The sequence below is a fragment of the Zosterops lateralis genome, assembly GCF_965231275.1.
Source record: "Zosterops lateralis genome assembly, chromosome: 4".
Taxonomy (NCBI): domain Eukaryota; kingdom Metazoa; phylum Chordata; class Aves; order Passeriformes; family Zosteropidae; genus Zosterops; species Zosterops lateralis.
The window spans coordinates 40,115,224-40,134,415 of NC_139765.1; the positions used below are offsets into that span (position 1 = coordinate 40,115,224).

Sequence of the window (19,192 nt, forward strand, 5' to 3'; positions counted from 1 at the left end):
TGATATTGTGCAAAAAAATATATGCTTTTAGGTAATGTTAAGCTTTATGCCATTTAAATATAAAAATTCAAGATAGTTTCAGATATAAGAAGTATGAGAACCTATGGTATTTTGTGCTGTACTGGCAGGATTCATAAAAATTTGTTGTTTTTATTGAAAAATACTCCTCTTTCTAAAGTTAAGGAACAACAACAAATTTCAGTGAATGGGATATTACAAATGTAGGAATGCGTGAAGTAACAGCTGAGACTCTGCTTCATTTATTTTCTGATAGACTAATCTTGGGGATGTTCTCTCAGTTGCAACCAGTCCTGTTGACAATTTGTGGTGTTACCAGTCTCTATCTCTGTACAATACATGATTCTCTACTTGTCTGAGGTGCGTGCTGTCCCAAATGGTGCAAACAGCAACACATTAAGTTGATTTTACTCCTATACACTGAGACAGCTGGAGGTTAGCCAGTTGAAGATGTAATGTGCTTCTTTGAGGAGTTTTGGGACTTAGCTGGAGATTCTTCACACTGGGGAACATTTGAAGAACACCTCAGATTTCACTTGCTTGGGTTGCGAAGTCTACTTGGGACCTACACGGTTATGCTCTAAAGTTTTTTGAATTCAGTTTTTCCTTGGCCAAATAACAGCTTATTCTGTGGTGAGACATAAGTAAAGCCGTCAAAGAATGGAAAATGAAGAGCTGAAAGATGGAAACTCAGTTCTCCCTCATAATGCTTTCACATCTACTGTTGAAAAAATTTAATACAGCTTTCAAACTCCTAAATATCAGAAAAATTCCTGTGTTTGAAATTCCTCACATCCAAATTTGATGCCACATTATTTCCCTGCTCCCTCTAATGCAGGTTTTGCAGTAGAAAAGCAGGTACAAATGGTGACATGGAGCTGAGAACAACTGAAGCATCTTCACATTTCTTCTCTATGTAGGAGGGGGAATATGACAGCCACAGAGGTGTTCAGGAACTGTTCCCAGTGGGGTGGGAGAAAGCTTCCCCTTCCTATCATATAGGATGTTAAGTCACCTTTTGGGGCCACCTGGTGCTGCACAGGATTTGGACACATTTACTCGGTTCAGCAGTTATTGCATGGACGCGTGTGGCAGCAGCAGTGAGGGAAATGTCCTCTAACCCCTTTAGAAGACTTGAAGGAGGGAGTGCCCTTAGCCTTTACCTCATCTGTAAACAACATTCTTGTGTCAATAGCTTTCACAGCCCCCAAGAGAGACACAAGAATGGTTCAGTGGTCATAAACTGCCTGGAACATTGAATGTCTAGACTTGACTGTTGAGGAAGTATCTTTAGGCCTTCCTTTTTATTCCCTCATATGTGCCCCCAGTTGATATCCTTCAAAGGATATTAAACTAAATACAGCAAATATCTAAAGATTTCATATGGTCATTTTGCTGACACAGTACCAGGCACTTCAGATATATATCTGTACACATTGTCTCATGTATAATCTTTCTAGGCTTACATTACTGTTCTTTCTTACAGTCTTTAGAGCTGTTAGTCTTGGACAGATGCCCCACACCTGTAAGAGAAATGCAGAATGATATAAATGGGTCACAGCATGGTCCCTAACTCAAAGAATGAATCATGCCGTTACAGGATAGAGATGCAATCAGGTTAAAAATAGGGAGGAAAGTGCAAAAAAAGCTGTTTATCTACCACACAAGCAAAAGGCAATAAACCTACAGTAATAGCTGTAAGCAGTAGGAGTACTTGCCTGTCCACTTGATCATTATTTTTGTAGTTTTAATGGTATGTAGGGCTTTGAAAGGATGACGTGTCAGCTACTGTTACTGGTGTTCGGGGCTGTTTCATGAGGGCAAGTAAAAAGAGAAGACAAAGTAATTTTGCTTTGCTGGTTAAGAGTCCTAATAACCTGCAAGGTGTCACCTCTGAGATTATCACTTGTGTTCTGCAAAGAAGGAGTGAATTAACACAGTGTACATTTCACTATTGCACATTTACAACTGTAAGAAACAGGCAAAGTATGAATTTGGTGGAAATGACCCCTGCCTCTTCAGTCACTGAGTGGAGAGATCTGTTGGCATAGCTGACACCTTTATATGACCTACTGACTAGCTGAAATTGTTTACTCTGAGTTGTTTGATATTTTAGCCAGAGGGAATTACGAGAAGAAAAAAAGGCAGCGGTGTATCAAAAGCAGCTGCACAAGTGGATGGGTGTAGCTAAGCTGGTAGGGAATGTGGCCACCTGTGGAGCAATTCCTTCAGAAGCAGGCAAGAACCAAGAGCCTGTGCTCTGAGTGGCAGGGTTTGCAGCTGTGTGTCCAGGGAAAGGCATTTCTGTGCTTTGAGGCAATGAAGTTTGCCCTGTGAGTTCTTTATGGACTGTGGCTTGCTCCCTGCTGATGATATGCTACTATTAGGGGTGTAAACAGGTGAGATTTTTGTTTCTGAATCTAGCCTGTTTCTCCGTCTATTTTGTATGCATGACTTAAAATATATCACAGTTTTTCCTGATACGGAGTTACTATCTCCTGTTTGGAGGGGGAATGCATCATATCCTTTTGCTCCTTTCCTTTTTCTGTGTGTTGGCTTACTGAATTGGGTTTCATTTCCAAGTCTATCAGTGCTAGTAATACAAAACTCTCCTACAAATCCCCCTGAGCACTGCTGTCATAAGACATTTTCTCATTTTTAAGACCATCCCTGGTAACTATAGAGTGAATGAAGGCATCAAGAAATTTTAGTTTGATGATAAATTCTTGTGGCTACTCATGCAACTGTGTTAGTACGTACAAACAGATTTTTTCCTTTGGGGTACCATGGATGGTGTCTGACTTTTCAAGGCTATCAGGACTTCCTTGTCTCTCTAGTTTCTTTAGGGTGACATGTATTTCTGCATCTGTCTGATCTTTATTTTGCTTTCCTATCTCAGTTAAGCATCTCAATAAGGCTCAATAAGAGCTCTTTGTACAGTTGGTTGTGTTTGTTTTCCTTTGCTCCTTGGAGTCCTTTATACCTATTTCTAGTTGTTTCAGTCTGATTTTACTGTTAAAAGGGCATTGGAAGAAAATTCTTTCCAGTTCTAAGAACAGCTTGCCAGTCTACTGATGGCTCATTGTTCTTTCCCAATAGCAATAGGGTATATTTTGCATTTACAGGGTTCCAGAAGTTTATGAAGAAACTTTTCTGGCCCTTTGTTTTGCTATGCAAATCTGTAAACTGATTAAGAAATGTAATGCAACTTCATGCCTACAGTACCGAACCGATATAAGCATCTGCTAAGCTTTCAGTGTTAATAGGCTTAAATTAAAATACTAACTTACCTGTGCAGTCTTAGTTACTTTCACATCTGCCAGTTATTATGTAGAAAACATTTTTGCTCAGGCACCTTAGTAAGTATTGGAATGTGCAGTCCCCTCCCTCATTGGTGTTGTTAACCAGAAAGATTTGCAGACTTATCCTATGTTCTGAACTCAGGACAGGTACTCCTAGTCCAGTGCGATATTGGGAAAATCTTCCAGCATGGGAATGGAGTTGCTTAACTCATTTGCTCAATGAAAAAGGTTCAGTGGAAAAGGTCTAGTTGTGAAAATTCTTTTTTCCTTTTTTCCTCTCCCTCAATCTGATGATATAATTTGTATGTAAGAAGTTTGACTTGGAGAGGACTGTTTTGTTCTGTAAATTGATAGATTTTTCATAGGTAGGGCATACCGTCATCAAATAGGGCCCAGAAGTCATCACTATCCATCAGTTATAGAGAAATTGTATTATGTTTCCTGCCCACTTTTTAGTAGAAAAATGTGTGTCTCACAATATCTGCTGTCATGTTCAGCAGCTGCAGCTAAGTAGTAATGGATGGGACATATATGCCACATGTTCAGTTTCTTTGTCTTAAGCCTTGTGTTGAGCTCGAGCTCAGTGGTGCCTTGTCTGTGAAAGAAAAAAAGATAAATGCTATTTCTTTCAGAAGCTTCAGTTCAGTCTTACTGTATTTTTTTTTTTTCTTTAATGAGGGGGTGTATATTTTACATATGCAATAATTTTAGCTTATCCACTTACCTCAAATGGAAGAATAAGGCTTTACATACCTTTTTCTTAAATTAGTACCTGGATCCATGTTAATATTTTTTCCATGCTTCTCTATTTCCTGTAGCTGGCAGCTTTATTTTCTTGGTGTTTGTAGAGTGTAGTATAGTCAAGCCTGTTACTTTTCTGCTTGCAACACTGCAGTCCTAAAACAATTGCAATTCATTTTACTGTAGAAAACACAATTATATTTGCTGTTGTGCTATTTTACCAGTACATGTCCTTCACTAGTTGCTGTATTTTCATTAAGGTTCATGTCTATAAATAATTATTTTGCCTTTTCATTTATTTTTATTTTAATTAAATTAAGCTTTTTATTGTTGCAATTGCCTTACAGTAGCAGACTTCATTACAGAAGTTCTGGTTCTAAAGGGTAGCCAGCTCTTTCAGTCACTTCTTTGAGACCTGGTTTTAAATTAAATTATGCTGACCAAACCCTTATCTCACTGCTATAAAATTGGGCTGCTGTCTTTGATGCAAGTTTCTAAAGGAGTTTGAGACCTTGCCAGATGTAAAGAGTACAGTCAGCAAAGAAGGATTATGCTGTCAAGATTGTCAGCTGAAAAGATGATTCTCCAGAAAAAGTTTATATGGTTTTGATTTGAGGATGCTATAACAGATAATGTAGTCTTTGATTCCTCTACTCATTGATCAGTATTTAAGCATGTATTCATGCACATGCTATAAATGCATCAGTCATTTGCGATCTGAAGGAAAATATGCAACAGAAAGATTTGCGACACTTTAAAAGTCTTTGAGCAGTTAATTAAGGGGAGAGCAAGGCTAAAGCCTTATTTCATCTGATTCCTTTCTTTTGACTGAAATAATAAAATGCATATACTACTTCTTCTCTTATTCACATTTCTTTCCTGCACTTATAGCTTGTCCTTTTCAAAGCTACCATATAGTTGATTTTTTCCTTACCGTCGTTCTGCTCTTAAGAGGGGTGTAGAAGTGACTCACTTTGTGCCTATGCTGCCTCTAGTTGGTGACTCATCTGCTCATCCCACCATTAGTGGTCTTTTATGCACTGAAGTTGATCAGTAGGTGTTCCACATTTAGACACAGACAGGTACAGTGCTGTTCTTGAGGCACAAATGTGCCTGGCCTGTTTGGCAATAGCTTCCTGATGTTTTCCCCAATCAATTGTTAGAAAGGAAAAGGAACCACCCACTGACAGATCCTAAAGGAAAAGGAGTGCATCTTCCCAGCCAGAATATTAAAAAGTTTCTTGAAGCCTTTTACTCCAGAACAGGGATAGCGCCTCTGTCATTCAAGTCTTTGACATATGAAGCTTCTACATATGAGAAAAGGGCAATTTCTATCACTATGTTAGACTTGAAGAACCCTTTGTATAGCAGGCCCGTCATCATTATGTATTACCTCCGATTCGAGTTTTGGCACACCCTTTTCAGCTCTCCTATTCAGAGCCTTTGTCATCAAGTCTGACATTGAGCATTGAATTAGCATTCAGAAAAACCCATCCTCATCTAGCTCACAGCATCTCTTGTTATCTGCACTGCTAGTTCATAACAGAACTAATAGTATCTGGATTGAAAAAAATAAATAAATAAAAAGGAAGTTGTTTTTAACATTATATTTAACAGTAACTGGAGGTGTTGCTTGTTTCTGTTTAGATGAGAGTCCTTACACAAAATCTGCAAACCAGGCAAAGGCACCTGATGGAGCACTGTCTGTGAGGAGACAGAGTATTCCAGGTAAGACTTGCTTTGCTTGTTGTAATGCCTAACTTGGTTTTGAACAGCAAGGTAATACTAATCAAAATTCAACTAGTTATAAAAAGCAAATATATTACAGTTGCTATCAAACAACTTGATAAGGAAAGTTCCAAGAGAGCTGTAAGGAGTTTCCACAGTTAGGTTACCTCAAGCTTTTGCTGTGAAGAACATCCCCATACCTCTGTCTTTTGGAGCAGATTTGAGACACTGAACACAACCACCTTTTCATCAGAGGCTCATATATTTTCAGGCCCTCTGAAATCTGTTCTTTGATACCTGGTTTCAATAATAGAGGGAGATTGGCACATATTTTCCACTACTCATCAGCCAGGTTCAAAAGTCTAACAGACAAATATTCTGCCAGAATTCTTGTCTTCATGTGATTTTCTGCCACATGTAGAAGCAGTTGTCCATCCTTGTCTTTTGTGTCATTGCATCACACAAAGCCGGACCATTAGATCAATGGTTAGTTAAAATAAGTGATCTTTCAACCTGTGTCTCTTTAAATTACTTCAGATAAGTCTGATATAGGTACAAGTTTGACATACATATTATGCAGCAATCTAAAGGGATTTTCACCTCAAGTAATGTTTTAGAGACCTTTTAATGAAAACAAATGAACTCTGACAAAGGTTGCACTCAGGTGGAATTACTGATATTGTCATTCTCACCTCAAGCACAGTAACCTCTGACTCGAAGGGAAGATGCATTGGAATAGAAATCAGAAGCTGTAAGGGCATGTCACTCACCTTCTAATGGTTAATATTGCCTGTGCTAAGTGGCTTTATTATTGAACAAAGACACACAACCCACAGAGAGACTGTGGAGGGGTGATGGAGCTCAGACCTTTGCCATTGCTAGGCTCTCCTCTCATCCCAATGGCTGTAGTGAACAGCCAAAGCACATTTGGTGGATGCTTTGTGTGCATGTTTCTATGCATGAGAGAGAGAAAGCTGGCTTATTTAGTGTTGCTTATAATGAACATTCTTGCTTATTCTTGAAAACATCCTAGTGATTTAAAAATTGTTATTTTTATGGTAGAATCATGAAGTTGTGGAAAGACATCCAGTGTGCAGTTATTCTTCTAAGAAAATATTTAATTATACAAACATCAACCATTTTTTTAAAAAATCCAAGTCAATAAAAATCGATATTCATTGTTCTTCAGAGTGAATGAAGACCTCTATAGGGTACTTTTCAGGTTATGCTGTAGCTCACAGGTCAGTAATATTTATGGCCTTGGAAAGTATTCAACCTTTTGCTTTTTTTGCTATGATCTTAGTAGTTATCATTTTTGGTGTGCTTACTGTATTTATAAAACACTTCAGCTAAAGTCTGAGAACAGACTGAAGTTGGTAGTTTCACATGACATTTTGTGAACTCCTGATGATTTTTGCTTGTGTTCTTTAAAGAGAAAGTTTGATGAAAATGTACTGGCTCAATTTTTTTCTAGAGCATCTGATAAGATTAGGAATTTCAAGTGTTGAATAATAGTCATCATGACTAATGACCATTTATTTTGATTTTTTTACAATTTTGCTGCATATTTTGGTGGTTTTGAGAGCATTGCAGATAAACTTTTACTGTGTGCCCTGCCTAAGTAACAGTTTATTCAGAGAGATAATACAAGTAGCATCTCAGTTTGGTGAGATGTGCTTTGCTGTATTTCAGGTGTTCTGAAAACAGCTGATCTAAGCTTATGTATATTCTTCAGCTTTTAATATAACAATGACATTTATCTGAATGCCTTGTTCCATCTCTAGACCTTAGGAGCCCCAAAGGATAAATGAGATTGAGCTGGTTGGATAATTTTAAAAATTTTAATTAAAATTTTTCATGCCCTAGCAAATTGTCATTGGAGCACAATGGATGTTGTGGGTTTAGATACACGAAAGACTTTGCAAAAGTAAGCATTATTTTGAGAATTAACTTGAACATTTAGGAGTTGACTGAAGTTTCTGAAAATAACCTATAAACATTTATATCACTTGACACCACGTTTTGTATGTGAGATAGCACCTTGTAAATAGCTTCTATTCTTGCTTGTGTGTGAGCATTTTATTCTCATCATGGATTATTCTTGGTAGAGGTGCAGAAGCTTCCCAGCTAGCCAGCTTCATTTGGCAATAGGAAGTTCACTATTAACTAGTAGCATTAATTAGTACAAGACCAGAAGCAGAACAGCTGCTTTTGCTTTGGAGCAGGATCACAGTTTGATCTTATGTAGGTCAGCTCCAAATAGCTTTTGAATTGGAAGGTGTGATGCAATGAACCCAGTAAATTCTGCTGGATCTGGATGGGAACATGTCAGCTGGAGTTACTGTCAGTAATCTTCACATGGAAATCTCATCCTATATGGAAGGCATTCATTTCTATCCCCCCAGATGGTATGCCTGATAACACATCACATTCCTGAACTGCTGTTTTTTCAAGCTTGAAGCATGGGAGTACCTTTGACAGTATAGCTGTCTATTCCACTTGATGATCTGTCATTCCTAAGACATGGACAGCAGGTGTTCTATTCCCAAGGAATGCTCTGCCTATTGAATTAGCCAAGAGAAAACTTCTGGGTTTGAGCAAGGTAATTGATTGTATGCAGGGTTTGAACAGTCTGTGAAAAAAAATACTAGTGAAAATACACAGGGTGTGAGATGTAACTCTTCCAGCTTGGTAATGGGATCATGGCATCTCCCCATGTCTGGTGAAAGTTCCTTTTCATGACATTTGAATTCACTTTGAAGGATTTCACTGCTCCATCCTTTTGACAACTATCAAAAAGGGGAGCTTTTGTTGCTGTGAGGCCTGAAACTACTATACCAGCTGCAAACCTCTAGAGGTGGGTTTTATCCTTCCATGTGAAACTGAATTGAAAGAGCAGTATTGATGAGCACTGACTGAGTGCACAGAGAAGTAATGTAATTCTGTAGAGGTTACATGGAGCTCAGGCTTGGTTTATTTTACAGGAAAAAATGTTGAAATAATCATTTTATAATTAAAGTCAAATGAGCACATACTGTGAGATCAGTGCACTGAGTTTAATTCCTTTCATCCCCAGAAGGAAGGAATGGATTAAGCATCTCCCTGGAGCAGAACTTGCTTATTTGAGATGCAGAATGCATTATTCATGTGATGAGACTACATGTCATATTTACCATGTCTTCACATGGTGCAAAATCAACAAGCAACAGATCCTTTCAAAGGGATTTACGGCATTGCTGAAATAATAGTTAATTCAAATTATATGCATTAATATAATGCAGTTTGAAACTTGGACTTTATTTTGCATATGTGTAGGTGTTTAGTTACAGTTATATATACATGGTTGTTTGAAATGTTACTTAGCTTCACAGTCAGAATTTCTTAACTTAAAAGTAAGGCTTGAGGTAATGCTAGCATGACAAGCAGCTTGCAGTCACAAACAAACAGATTTCCCCCTCTAAACATTTAAATTTAGACTGTCAACCAGAATATAATGAATCCTTTATTGCTACCCTGTCTTTACAGAAGCCAAGGGGGTGAGTATATTGTGCCCCACTGAAGGAACTGTCACTGCAGGACTAGTGTTAAGGCACATAAATGAAAACAATGTGTTTCAGAAGTCATGAGTAAGACCCTTCTCTCAGAATCATAGATGCAGTTAAAAAAACCTGTAATTTAAATTTAAAGTATTTGATGGCCAGCCTCTTGAATCCCTAGGTTTAGACGGACTTAGTTCCCATTGAGTTCCTGGACTGAGGTTTCCTGATTTGTCAAGAGTTGAGGCAGTGCCCAGCCAAGGGCAAGTGTTAGGTCTATAGCAGGTGAGCCAAAGGTGTCATTCCTGGAATTGCTTATTCCTGCAGGAGCTTTAAAAAGGACATCAACTATCCCTGTGGCACTGATAATGTCAAGAGCTGATGGCTCTGTTCAAGAGGCACTTTGAAGTCAAGGAGACCTTAACATTTACTTCAAGATAAGCATGCTCCTGTGCTGTCCTGAATACGGACAGGCTGAACAGCTGTTCCCATGATTTCCAAACTAAAATCCAATCCCTCTTATCTGTTTTAACAACATGGGTAAATCAGTCAACAGTAATGCTGTGCAAACTGTTCACTTTATTTTTCCATTTCTTTGTTTTCAATTTGCTTACTGAAAACTGGAGGCATGGAGGGCAAAGAAATGACCTGATACAAGAATAAAAATCATTGCTATGTGAAGTGAAAGTAAGACACCATAAATTTAAGACCGATTAAAATATTTCATAGAATCTGCAACAAAAGTTTAATTTTGTTTTTAGTCCATATTTTTTGAATCCTAAAACTTACTGTAACTAAAAAAAAAATAGTAAAAACACCACAGATTTTTGAGGTGAAATGTTTCAGCTTCTCAGTGTTTCAATTTTGTTTTGTTTTTTTGGGAAAGTGAATCTGTGCCCAATCTAGTTGGCATTAAATTAAAAAAAAAAAAAAATTAAAAATCCATACTTTTGCCTTCTTCTGTCTACTGACTTAGACATGTGCATTATCTCAGACTTCTGGCTGTGTGAAGTCTTGTTGCCCAAAGTAGTCAAGGGCTCAGAAGAGCTATAGTGTGAACTATACACTGGGAGAGCTATTCAAACCATCTGTGAATTCGGAGATTTTGTTTAGCTAGGAAGATTGCAGTTGTGAGCTGTCTCTTTCGTAAATAAATTCTTGTTCAAGAAACGGGCACCAAATAACAAAGAGTAGCGGAAATATTTCCTCAAAGTGAGGAGTTTTCCTGTTCTCTGGAACGGAAGAATAACACAGCTGCCTACCTTCTGCCCTGCTCAACACACCTAGGAGAAGGCCCTGGAAGTCTGGTCCTCGCTATGTTGTCCAGTTCACAGTTGTTTCGCCTCCCCTGTAACCCTTGTGCTCCAGCTGTGCCTGCCTCTGGGACCCACAGGAGCCTTCCCAAGTCTCATTCCAGCCACCTTCTACTTCACAGTGATACTGGATCTGCTGAACAGGCAAATTATCTGCATTTATGGTGAGAGTGCATGCCAACCTTTGCAGAGACAAGCAGGAAAAGACCAAACCTAGATGTTATAAATCATTCTTTTGACGTTTTCTCCACCAACAGGAACCTTGTTTTCTCTCTTACCATTTTTTTTTAATATTATTTGTCATTTTCAAGTTTTGTATGCAGGTGCAGGGAGGTACTAACAGGTCAGTTGTTAAAATAGGTCACTGCGCTCTGAAGGAAAATTGTCAATACTTTGAAGTCTGAAATTAGAGTGACTAGATTTTTCAATTCCTTTGTACATGTGTAAATACTGCACTTTCTTTCCACACTACCTGATTCTTTGAAGCATGGTGTAATACAGGTTTTGTATTTCAGCACAGTGTTTGATCTCAAAAACAGAGGGAGCCATCAAACTGGAGGGAAAACAGAGTACAGCCCTGCGCACATCCTCTGCAGTGGCTCAAGATCTGGAATTGCTGTTAGTAGATGGTTTGCAGCCTTGTTTGGGGGGAGCTTGGTAACAGGATTTTAATGCAAAAATAAAATGTTAAACAAACATAATTTTAGGGTTGGCTGAATTTTGAACTGCTTCGCTAGAAGGGAGCACATGCAAATCAAAGAAGCTTAAAATGCCTTGAAAAGATAATATTTACAGAGCTGATACTAAAAAAGTAATTGCTGTATGATGTAGTGTCCTCAGTAATTGCTTAGGACACAAAATATTCCTTAGAGAAGTTATGAAATGCTAAAGTATTGTAATAAAACCAATAATTAACATCCTGGGAATTTTCAGGCTCTGAAATATTTAAATACACAATGTAAATGTCATTAGAAAGCAGTAAGGCAGTTTTCATCTGATCTTTGGCTCTAAACACATAGAGGAGCTGTTTACAAAAATACAGAGGTATGCCTTTTATCCCCCTCCCTGACCTACAGCCTTCTGTGCAGCAAATGCTCATATTCTGTCTCAAGCTGCACCAAATCTGGCTTTCCTGAGGGGTTTGTCTACTACCCACAACTGATGAACCCAAATATAGGTCAGGTGGAAGCTGAAGAATTTTAAAGACCTTTCTTTCTTCACTATGATTCTTGGGGTTTTGTAACATCTAGAAATGTCTGTTTAAATAAAAATATATTATTATCAGAAAGTAAGCAGAGGTTGCAAAGAAATAAGAAAGTAATTGAATTTATATATGTATCTGTATATGTGTGTATATATATATAGAAAAATACAAAAATTCCAGAATCCTGTCTAAATCATGTGATACAGTTATGATGTCATTGAGTTACCAATAAAGAATTGTATTAGCTGAATTTAAGTTCATGTGTGCTGTGCCCTGATTTAAACGAAGAAAAGTTCTGTACTTCCTGTCATAATAGTAGAATAGATGGAGTGCATTAATTTTCTGTTGCAAGATAATCTCAGTAAAAAGTGAGAAATCTGGAAAGATTTTTAAATAAAAAAGAGAGATAAAAAGCGTTTTTTTAAAAAAAGTCCACACTGATTGAAAAAAGAATAAATTAGACTTCTGAAGTGACCCTGGGATCTAAGTTCCATTAAGTGACACTGCTTGGAAGGGAAGATGGCTCCCAGGTTATTCCTGTAGCTCAGCCCTTAACATCTGAGCCAGGTTCCCAGTGACTGACAGATGTGATAGACGGATGATGCATCCCTGTGGGTACGTGTTTACCTGCGTGCAAACACAGCTCCAGAGCCAGTTTTGTTTTCCTTGGTGATTAATATGGCATTGGCAAGACACTGTGTGTTCAAAAGCAGCTGTTCTCATGCCGCAGTTAACTTGGTCCAATTCCTTCAGGCTCCTCTGCTGAGTAAAGCTGCAGAAGATGTAAACAATCCCGTTGTTTTTTGACAGAGTGCTCCTAACATCAGCAGGCCCCCTTGCATCATTTGCTACAGTGCAGCCACCTTCCCAAGCAATGTTGCCTCACTTGTGCAGTCCTCAGTCACTTTTTCTATCCTTGTCAAAAGAAACCTGCCTTGCCTTTAACTTTAGCTTCCCTCAGATTTCAGAAGCACCCTGATGTCACAGATGCAGCACTGTTACCTAATCCTTCATCCCCTACCAAAATGTAAAATAGTCTTCATTGGCTAACTGGTTTTGCAGAGTAAGAGCATGATTTGCCTGAGAAAAGCTGTCAAAATCTTCCCTGACCTTTTTCATAGTTCTCATGGTGAGAAAAAAGAATTAGTTGCAGAAGTAAAACTTGAAAATAAAATGTGTATCAGTAAAAGCTGGCTTAGGAAATTCAAGTATGTGTCTAGAAAGCACTTTTTTCCCTCAATTTGCATTTTTCTCACAGACACTTACTTTTACTATGTACTTTTAAAAATCAGCACAAAATGCCACTGAAGAGATTTTAAGCATTTAGAAATCCATTAGCCATAACCTCTGCAGTCACAGTTATTATGGTAACGATCCTGGGTGATTTCCGAGCAGAAGCAAGCGTTCTGACCTGTGAAATGCAGATCACAGGCTGGTAAACTTTTCTGCACTTGAGGTGTTTATTATATCTGCAAAGTCATTTGCTGATTTTCATGTTTGATGGGAGACTATAGTTGCTGTATCATTTACAGGCTTCCCTGTGTGTTTGTTTAACCTGCTGGAGGGTTACCAAATGGTCTGTGAAGCAGCTGCAGAGCTATATGTCTTTTTCTTCCCACCGATTTGAAAATTTCTGAATTTGCTTTCACATATTTATTATTGAAGATTTCTTTCTCATCTGTCCTTCTTTTCATTGAAATAACTTTGTTGGAAGGACTTAACATGTCATTCATGTTTCATATACAGATAAATGCGAAAGGAATTTGTCTCTTGTAGAAAATTAACAAAGGTCACTGAGTTCTCATCTAATTGAGATTGCTGATGGTTTATTTATACATATTCTTTACAGGTCTGCTACATGCTGGTGTTTTTCAGTACTGAAAAGGATTAGGATAGAGAACAGTCTCATTTGAATCCTTTACTATGAAGGAGAAAATGTATTAAGGGCAACATTGTACTTGAGGAATGTGAATACCTAACAGATACAAGGTCTGAAAATTTAACTAACTTGAAATGATTTTCGCTATTCACACAGCCAGTAGCAGGTTTTGTTGCTGATGGTACCAAACACCTTCATTCGTGTGTGTTTGGATTTAATTGCATTTTGTTTTGCCAACCTTTAGCTTTTCAAAGTAAAATGTATTCATTTACTGCAGCTGCATTTTTTTCCAGAAAAATCAGTTTAGCTATATGGAGTATAGGGTCATATACCATATAACATTTATAACATTTTTTTAAAAACTGTCCCACCAATTTAGCTGTTGCACACACACACATTTTGGGGCAGGGATAAGCAGTTCCAAGCAAATTGTTCTGTACTCAGCAAATGTGCTTACAGTGTGTACATGTGCTTGTACTCCTCTGGCCATTTGTTAGTTTGAAGCACAAGTCCCTAGGGACTGCCTTCCAGTCACAGTGATATCACAGGATTTTTCAATGGAGCTTGGAACCTGAAAATAGTCTGGGAAGCATCAGTGCATCTTCTGAGGCTGGGAGTCCCATCTCCTGAGGTTGGAGGTCACATCTTCCAGGACAATTGTTTTCCTGCACAGTTCCAGCATGCTCTCTAAGCTCCACAAAGGGAAGATACCCTTGTGATGGTTGGTTTTGTTTATTTTAATTGAAGTGTTGGTGATGTCTGTTGAAAAATTTATTCTCCTTTAAAGGTTTCACTTAGAAGAGGAAGCATGGTGTAGTGGATGTGTGAGGAGAGGGAAACTAGGAAAAAAAAGAAAGGTGGTCAAGACTAGGTTTGAAATGGGAGCATGGAGACAGTCTCTGAAAGAGACACTGGACTAGCTGGGTGAGCTTGGAAAGAGGGAGGAAAACCATATGCTCTTAAAAGATCATGGAAGGAGGTGCCAAGCACAGGGAGATTTGTAACCCTGGCATTGTGTGACTGGTCGCAATCTCTTCCTGACGGAACATAAAATTTACCAATCCTGATAATCCCTGCTGTCTACAAGAAGTTGTAAAACTTTGTGAGACTGGACTGACTCTCCCTTGTGGAATACAGCAGCCTATTACAGCTACTAGAGGTTCTTCAGGGTAACTGAGAAGCTAAAATTTGGTATTCACCTCTTGAAAAATAAGTGCATTTTCCTGGGATAGCACAGTTGGGCTTTCTTGGAGCAAGGAAAGGGAGTCTCTTCAGAAAAACAGATAGGACATGAGAAGAACATCCACAAGGAATGCTCAGGTTCCCCATCTGTTCAGAAGTAAGGAAATAGATTAAACTGTTTTCAGGTAATATCTTTTTCTCTGAATGAAAATCTATTTAAACATTCTTCCTTATACTGCTATCAGTCCAGTATTGGAGGAAAAAATGTGTATTCAACAGTAAAAATGATTTCTGCATCATTCAGTTGAGATACTCATGGATCCAGTATTTCTAATGAGGAAGAGCAGGCAGTAAATTTCTGTATACAGACTGTGTCAGTGGATTCAGAAGAAATGGCATAAATTAATTGCCAAGGGCTTCATATGTAGATATTGTAATATGTAAATATTACAAAGACTGAGAAGCATTGTACTCTCTAATGTGACACCACTGGAAGTCAAGGAACTGTGGCAGGACTGGGCAAAGTAGGCTGGGTCTCATTCTCTCCCTAAATCTCATTTTCTTGCTTTCCAAGATGGAGCAGGATTAGATGGAGTTTTGATCTGACCCAGGAGTGTATGGCTTTTTTTTCAAAAGCCTTGTGTTGCATAATCCTGTAGACAAAAGCATATGAGTAGCAAACAAAATCCAGACTTGTTCCTTTAAGGTCTGGGAAATTTGCTTATCTGAGAAGTTGGGGATAATTTTTTTTAATCATTTGCCTGCTTGAGTCTTTTTGCGCTTAATAATTTCTTTTAATCTAACATTTATAGATAATTAACTTGATGTTTTTAATGTTACTAATATATTTTCTAATACCTCTTTAAAGGATGTAGTGCATGATTTCCATCTGTTTGGGTTTTTTTAATCTCTCAGTTTCTTCAGTGAGTATCATTTCAGGGCATGAAAATAGTAAGGAAATAATATACCATCTTGTCCTGTTACTCTAGGACACATCTACAAAGATGACACCAAAATATGCTACCCCAGATCTGGATAGTAGTTTGCCTCTGAATTTCAACTGTAGCAGTGGATCAAAGCTGCTCATTCCCATTCTACACCTTGATTTATGCACAAAAATCTTAATTTTTTGTCTGTTGCTATAAAATTCTCTGTCCATTTTGCCAATATGAAATGACTCAAAGTATTTTGTATGGATGAAGAAAAGATTGTTTCTTTGCTTGTTTGCCTTATAGCATTTTCATTCTTTCTATTAATTTCTTACAGTCAAAAGAGGAAAAACGTTCTGCGCTTGTGTGTGTTCCTCATCACATCTGTGGTACATGGGGCAGACAGAGATGTAATGGCATGCCTCATAGTGTAGAATAAAATAAGTGGTTTGGTTTGTGCAGGATATGGAAAATCAGACACTTATTATAGCATCAGTGCAAACTAGGTTTTGTTTCCTTGCTATTTAAAAGTGCAATGGTAAGAACAAAGGCCTTGTCCATTCATGTTCCACTGTATTTGTATTTATTGTGAATTTACAGGGCCAAAAGAGGTATTTGTGACTGTCTGAACTAAGCATACAACTTCCTAGAATTTATTTGTATCTCAACTTGTATTTGAGTTATATGTTAGAAGGACATTTAATCTATTTATGGTTGCTAGTGATACAAAACCCATCACAACCTTTTGTGGTTAAACTCACTGCATTTATTTTTAGTTTGAATATGTGCAGCTTCAGCATCACCTCATTTGTAAGAAAGAGTTGTTTTTCATCAAAATTCACTTTATCTTTTATAGTCACTTCACTATGAAAGCGCCATTTAATCTTCCCTTTGTTAAAGTAATCAAGTTGTGCTTCAAGGGTCTTTGCTCCCAGGCATTTTTCTTTAAGTATTGTGAAAACTCTTTCATGACTTTCCTGTCCTCTCTTTTGTTACTAATAATTTTGGGGAATTGTGTCAAAAGAAGAAAAAGCATCTAAGTGACAGCAACTACTTCACTAACACAAAGGCACACTGAATACTGTTGTGTTAAACTGTCTTCTTTATATATTCATGGTTTGTATTAACTATTCTAGCCAGTGAGAGGTTTGATCACCTGGGAGGGTTCTCAAATAACTTTTTGGCAACTTTAATTTCGTAATTAATTTACTGGGCAACTGTTGGGATTTTTTATATATAGGTGCACACATCCATTCACATCTTTTACATTGGTAGAATAAGGTGCTCTTTTAACTTTGTAGGTGATATACAGGCTAGGAGAATGCAGATAGTCATCTTTTTTGATTTATTGTCCTTGTTCAGATTGCAGATATCTGTCACACTTTATGTCTGTGGTTAGGGGAATCCACTAATGTTACAAGAGTAAACACATAAAGAAGGCTCTTCAGTAAAGTCTCCCTTATTACCAACCTGAAAAGAGTACAAGAAAGCAAAACAAGGCATATTTTAATAGGGGAAAATACCAACAAGGCCAAAGTCAGGAGACATCATTGCTCTTATTCACAAAAAACATTGGTAGAAGGCCACTGTGCATATCAGTCCAAGCAGGAACATATGTCAGTCTGCAATGCTAATTGATTTTATTGGTGAAGCAAAATGAGTCCAGCTTAATAGTTAACTGTGAGACAAGATTCTGCCAAGAATTTCTTCCTGTATTAGATGACACTGTAACCCTGAATACTTGTTGGATAAATGATACAGAAAATGAGCATTGACCATTGAGATACTAAAGATGCAGTGCCATAGAAAAATGAGACGTGTTAGAGCTGAATTTTAGATATCAGGCCGATTGATGAGTGGTCATACCTGATAACACAATGTGACTGTTGAACTTCAAAATATTACTTCTGTAAAGGAAACTGAGATGTAAAAATTGGTAGAGGTCATGCAGGGAAATCATGCCATTATATCAAGACTACAACAAAATGGACCAAATCTATCAAGAATAAATATGCTACAGTACAGTTAATAATTTCTAAATGACTTGTATTTAACATATTCACATGGGACTAAAAGTGTTCTCTTTCAGAAAGATATCAGATTTATTTCTGGAATTGAAAGTTTAGCAAATATATTTGAAAGTCATTACAAACTTGCAGCTACCAACCCAGCTACCTAGTAAGGAACTAATGCAATTTTATGATAAGGATAGTACATAACTCTGATGAGGCCATTAAAAGCAAAGGGCTTTTTCCTTAGCCACTAACAAAAGGTAATGGTGCAATAGAGAGCATATAGTGGATGGGAACATCTATCCAGTCATGAAGCTTGACTTACTTAATCACACACCACAGAAAAATAATAGGAAAGCTGTTTAAGTCAGTCTAGCTTAAGTGCTAGCCAACAAAGATGATAGCTGGGTATGATTATAAGGTATGGTAAGACATGTTTTTCATGACCTAAGAGTATGGCGGAAATCAGAGTATTTTTGACAAGTTGTAAATACATTTTATAGTCCCAGTTTTCTCTGTATAAAATTGGAATAGAGACCAGAACATTTTATTTGGTGATCCACTGCAAATTTTAATATATCCACTACCCTATAAAAATATCATTGACCAGTAGTCAAAACATAGAACTCAGAAGATGTCAGGACATTATCTTGTATTTTTCTAACACATATATACTTCAAATTAAGCATTTTAAACTCGAATACATACCAAACAGTCTTATGAGATTGTAGCAGCTAACATTAGGCTGATTATCTCTATTACCATCATAAGCTCTGGGTCTTCACTGAGGAAAATACGATGAATGTGCAGGGCTGTTATAACCTTTGGTAAATCAAGAAGGGCAAGAAAAACTGGAGCAAAGACGAGTGCACTTGTTTATGTAACTTAGCAAAGTTTTATACCAACCTGAATCCATATGAAATGTAGAAATTCCCTAATGTTTTTCTCTAGTTCTGATTAGCACATTTTAGTCTCAATAGTAGCGGAAGATCTCTGCACTGAAGCCTCTATATTAAGAAAGGCCTGCTAGGTTCCTTAAGTGATTTTTGTAAACTTAAAATAATTTAGAATTTAAATATTTTCTTTAAAAATGCTGGCAGTATGTCTTTAAAAGCAGAGGGGAAGAAAACAAACACATCTTGTGAATTGTTTGCATGGAGTCAGCAACATGAAGAAGTGCTCTCATGCTGCAGTTTCCTTCTGTTTAAGCACAGCCTTTATTAAGACACAGCTCTTTTTCACAGACAATCTTACTTTAAAAGAAGTATTTTCAAAAAGCGTGCTTTGATGTGTTAGCAGTTTCCTCATTTGCACCCTTGTTGAGATTCTGTACATTGCACTGTGCTTG

At 37.5% G+C, this 19,192-nt stretch overlaps 1 protein-coding gene across 10 annotated transcripts in view; it reads left to right on the plus strand.

Annotated features, from left to right (window-relative positions):
- The window catches only part of GRIP1 (glutamate receptor interacting protein 1), a gene marked incomplete at its 5' end in the record, with an annotated part of 314,511 nt that overhangs the window by 205,689 nt on the left and 89,630 nt on the right, over positions 1-19,192 (plus strand). For all 10 annotated transcript variants that reach the window (XM_083859440.1, XM_083859441.1, XM_083859436.1 and 7 more), the window contains one exon: positions 5,709-5,789. In XM_083859440.1, the coding sequence (XP_083715566.1) occupies positions 5,709-5,789 (81 nt within the window). The remainder of the gene's footprint in view (positions 1-5,708; positions 5,790-19,192) is intronic.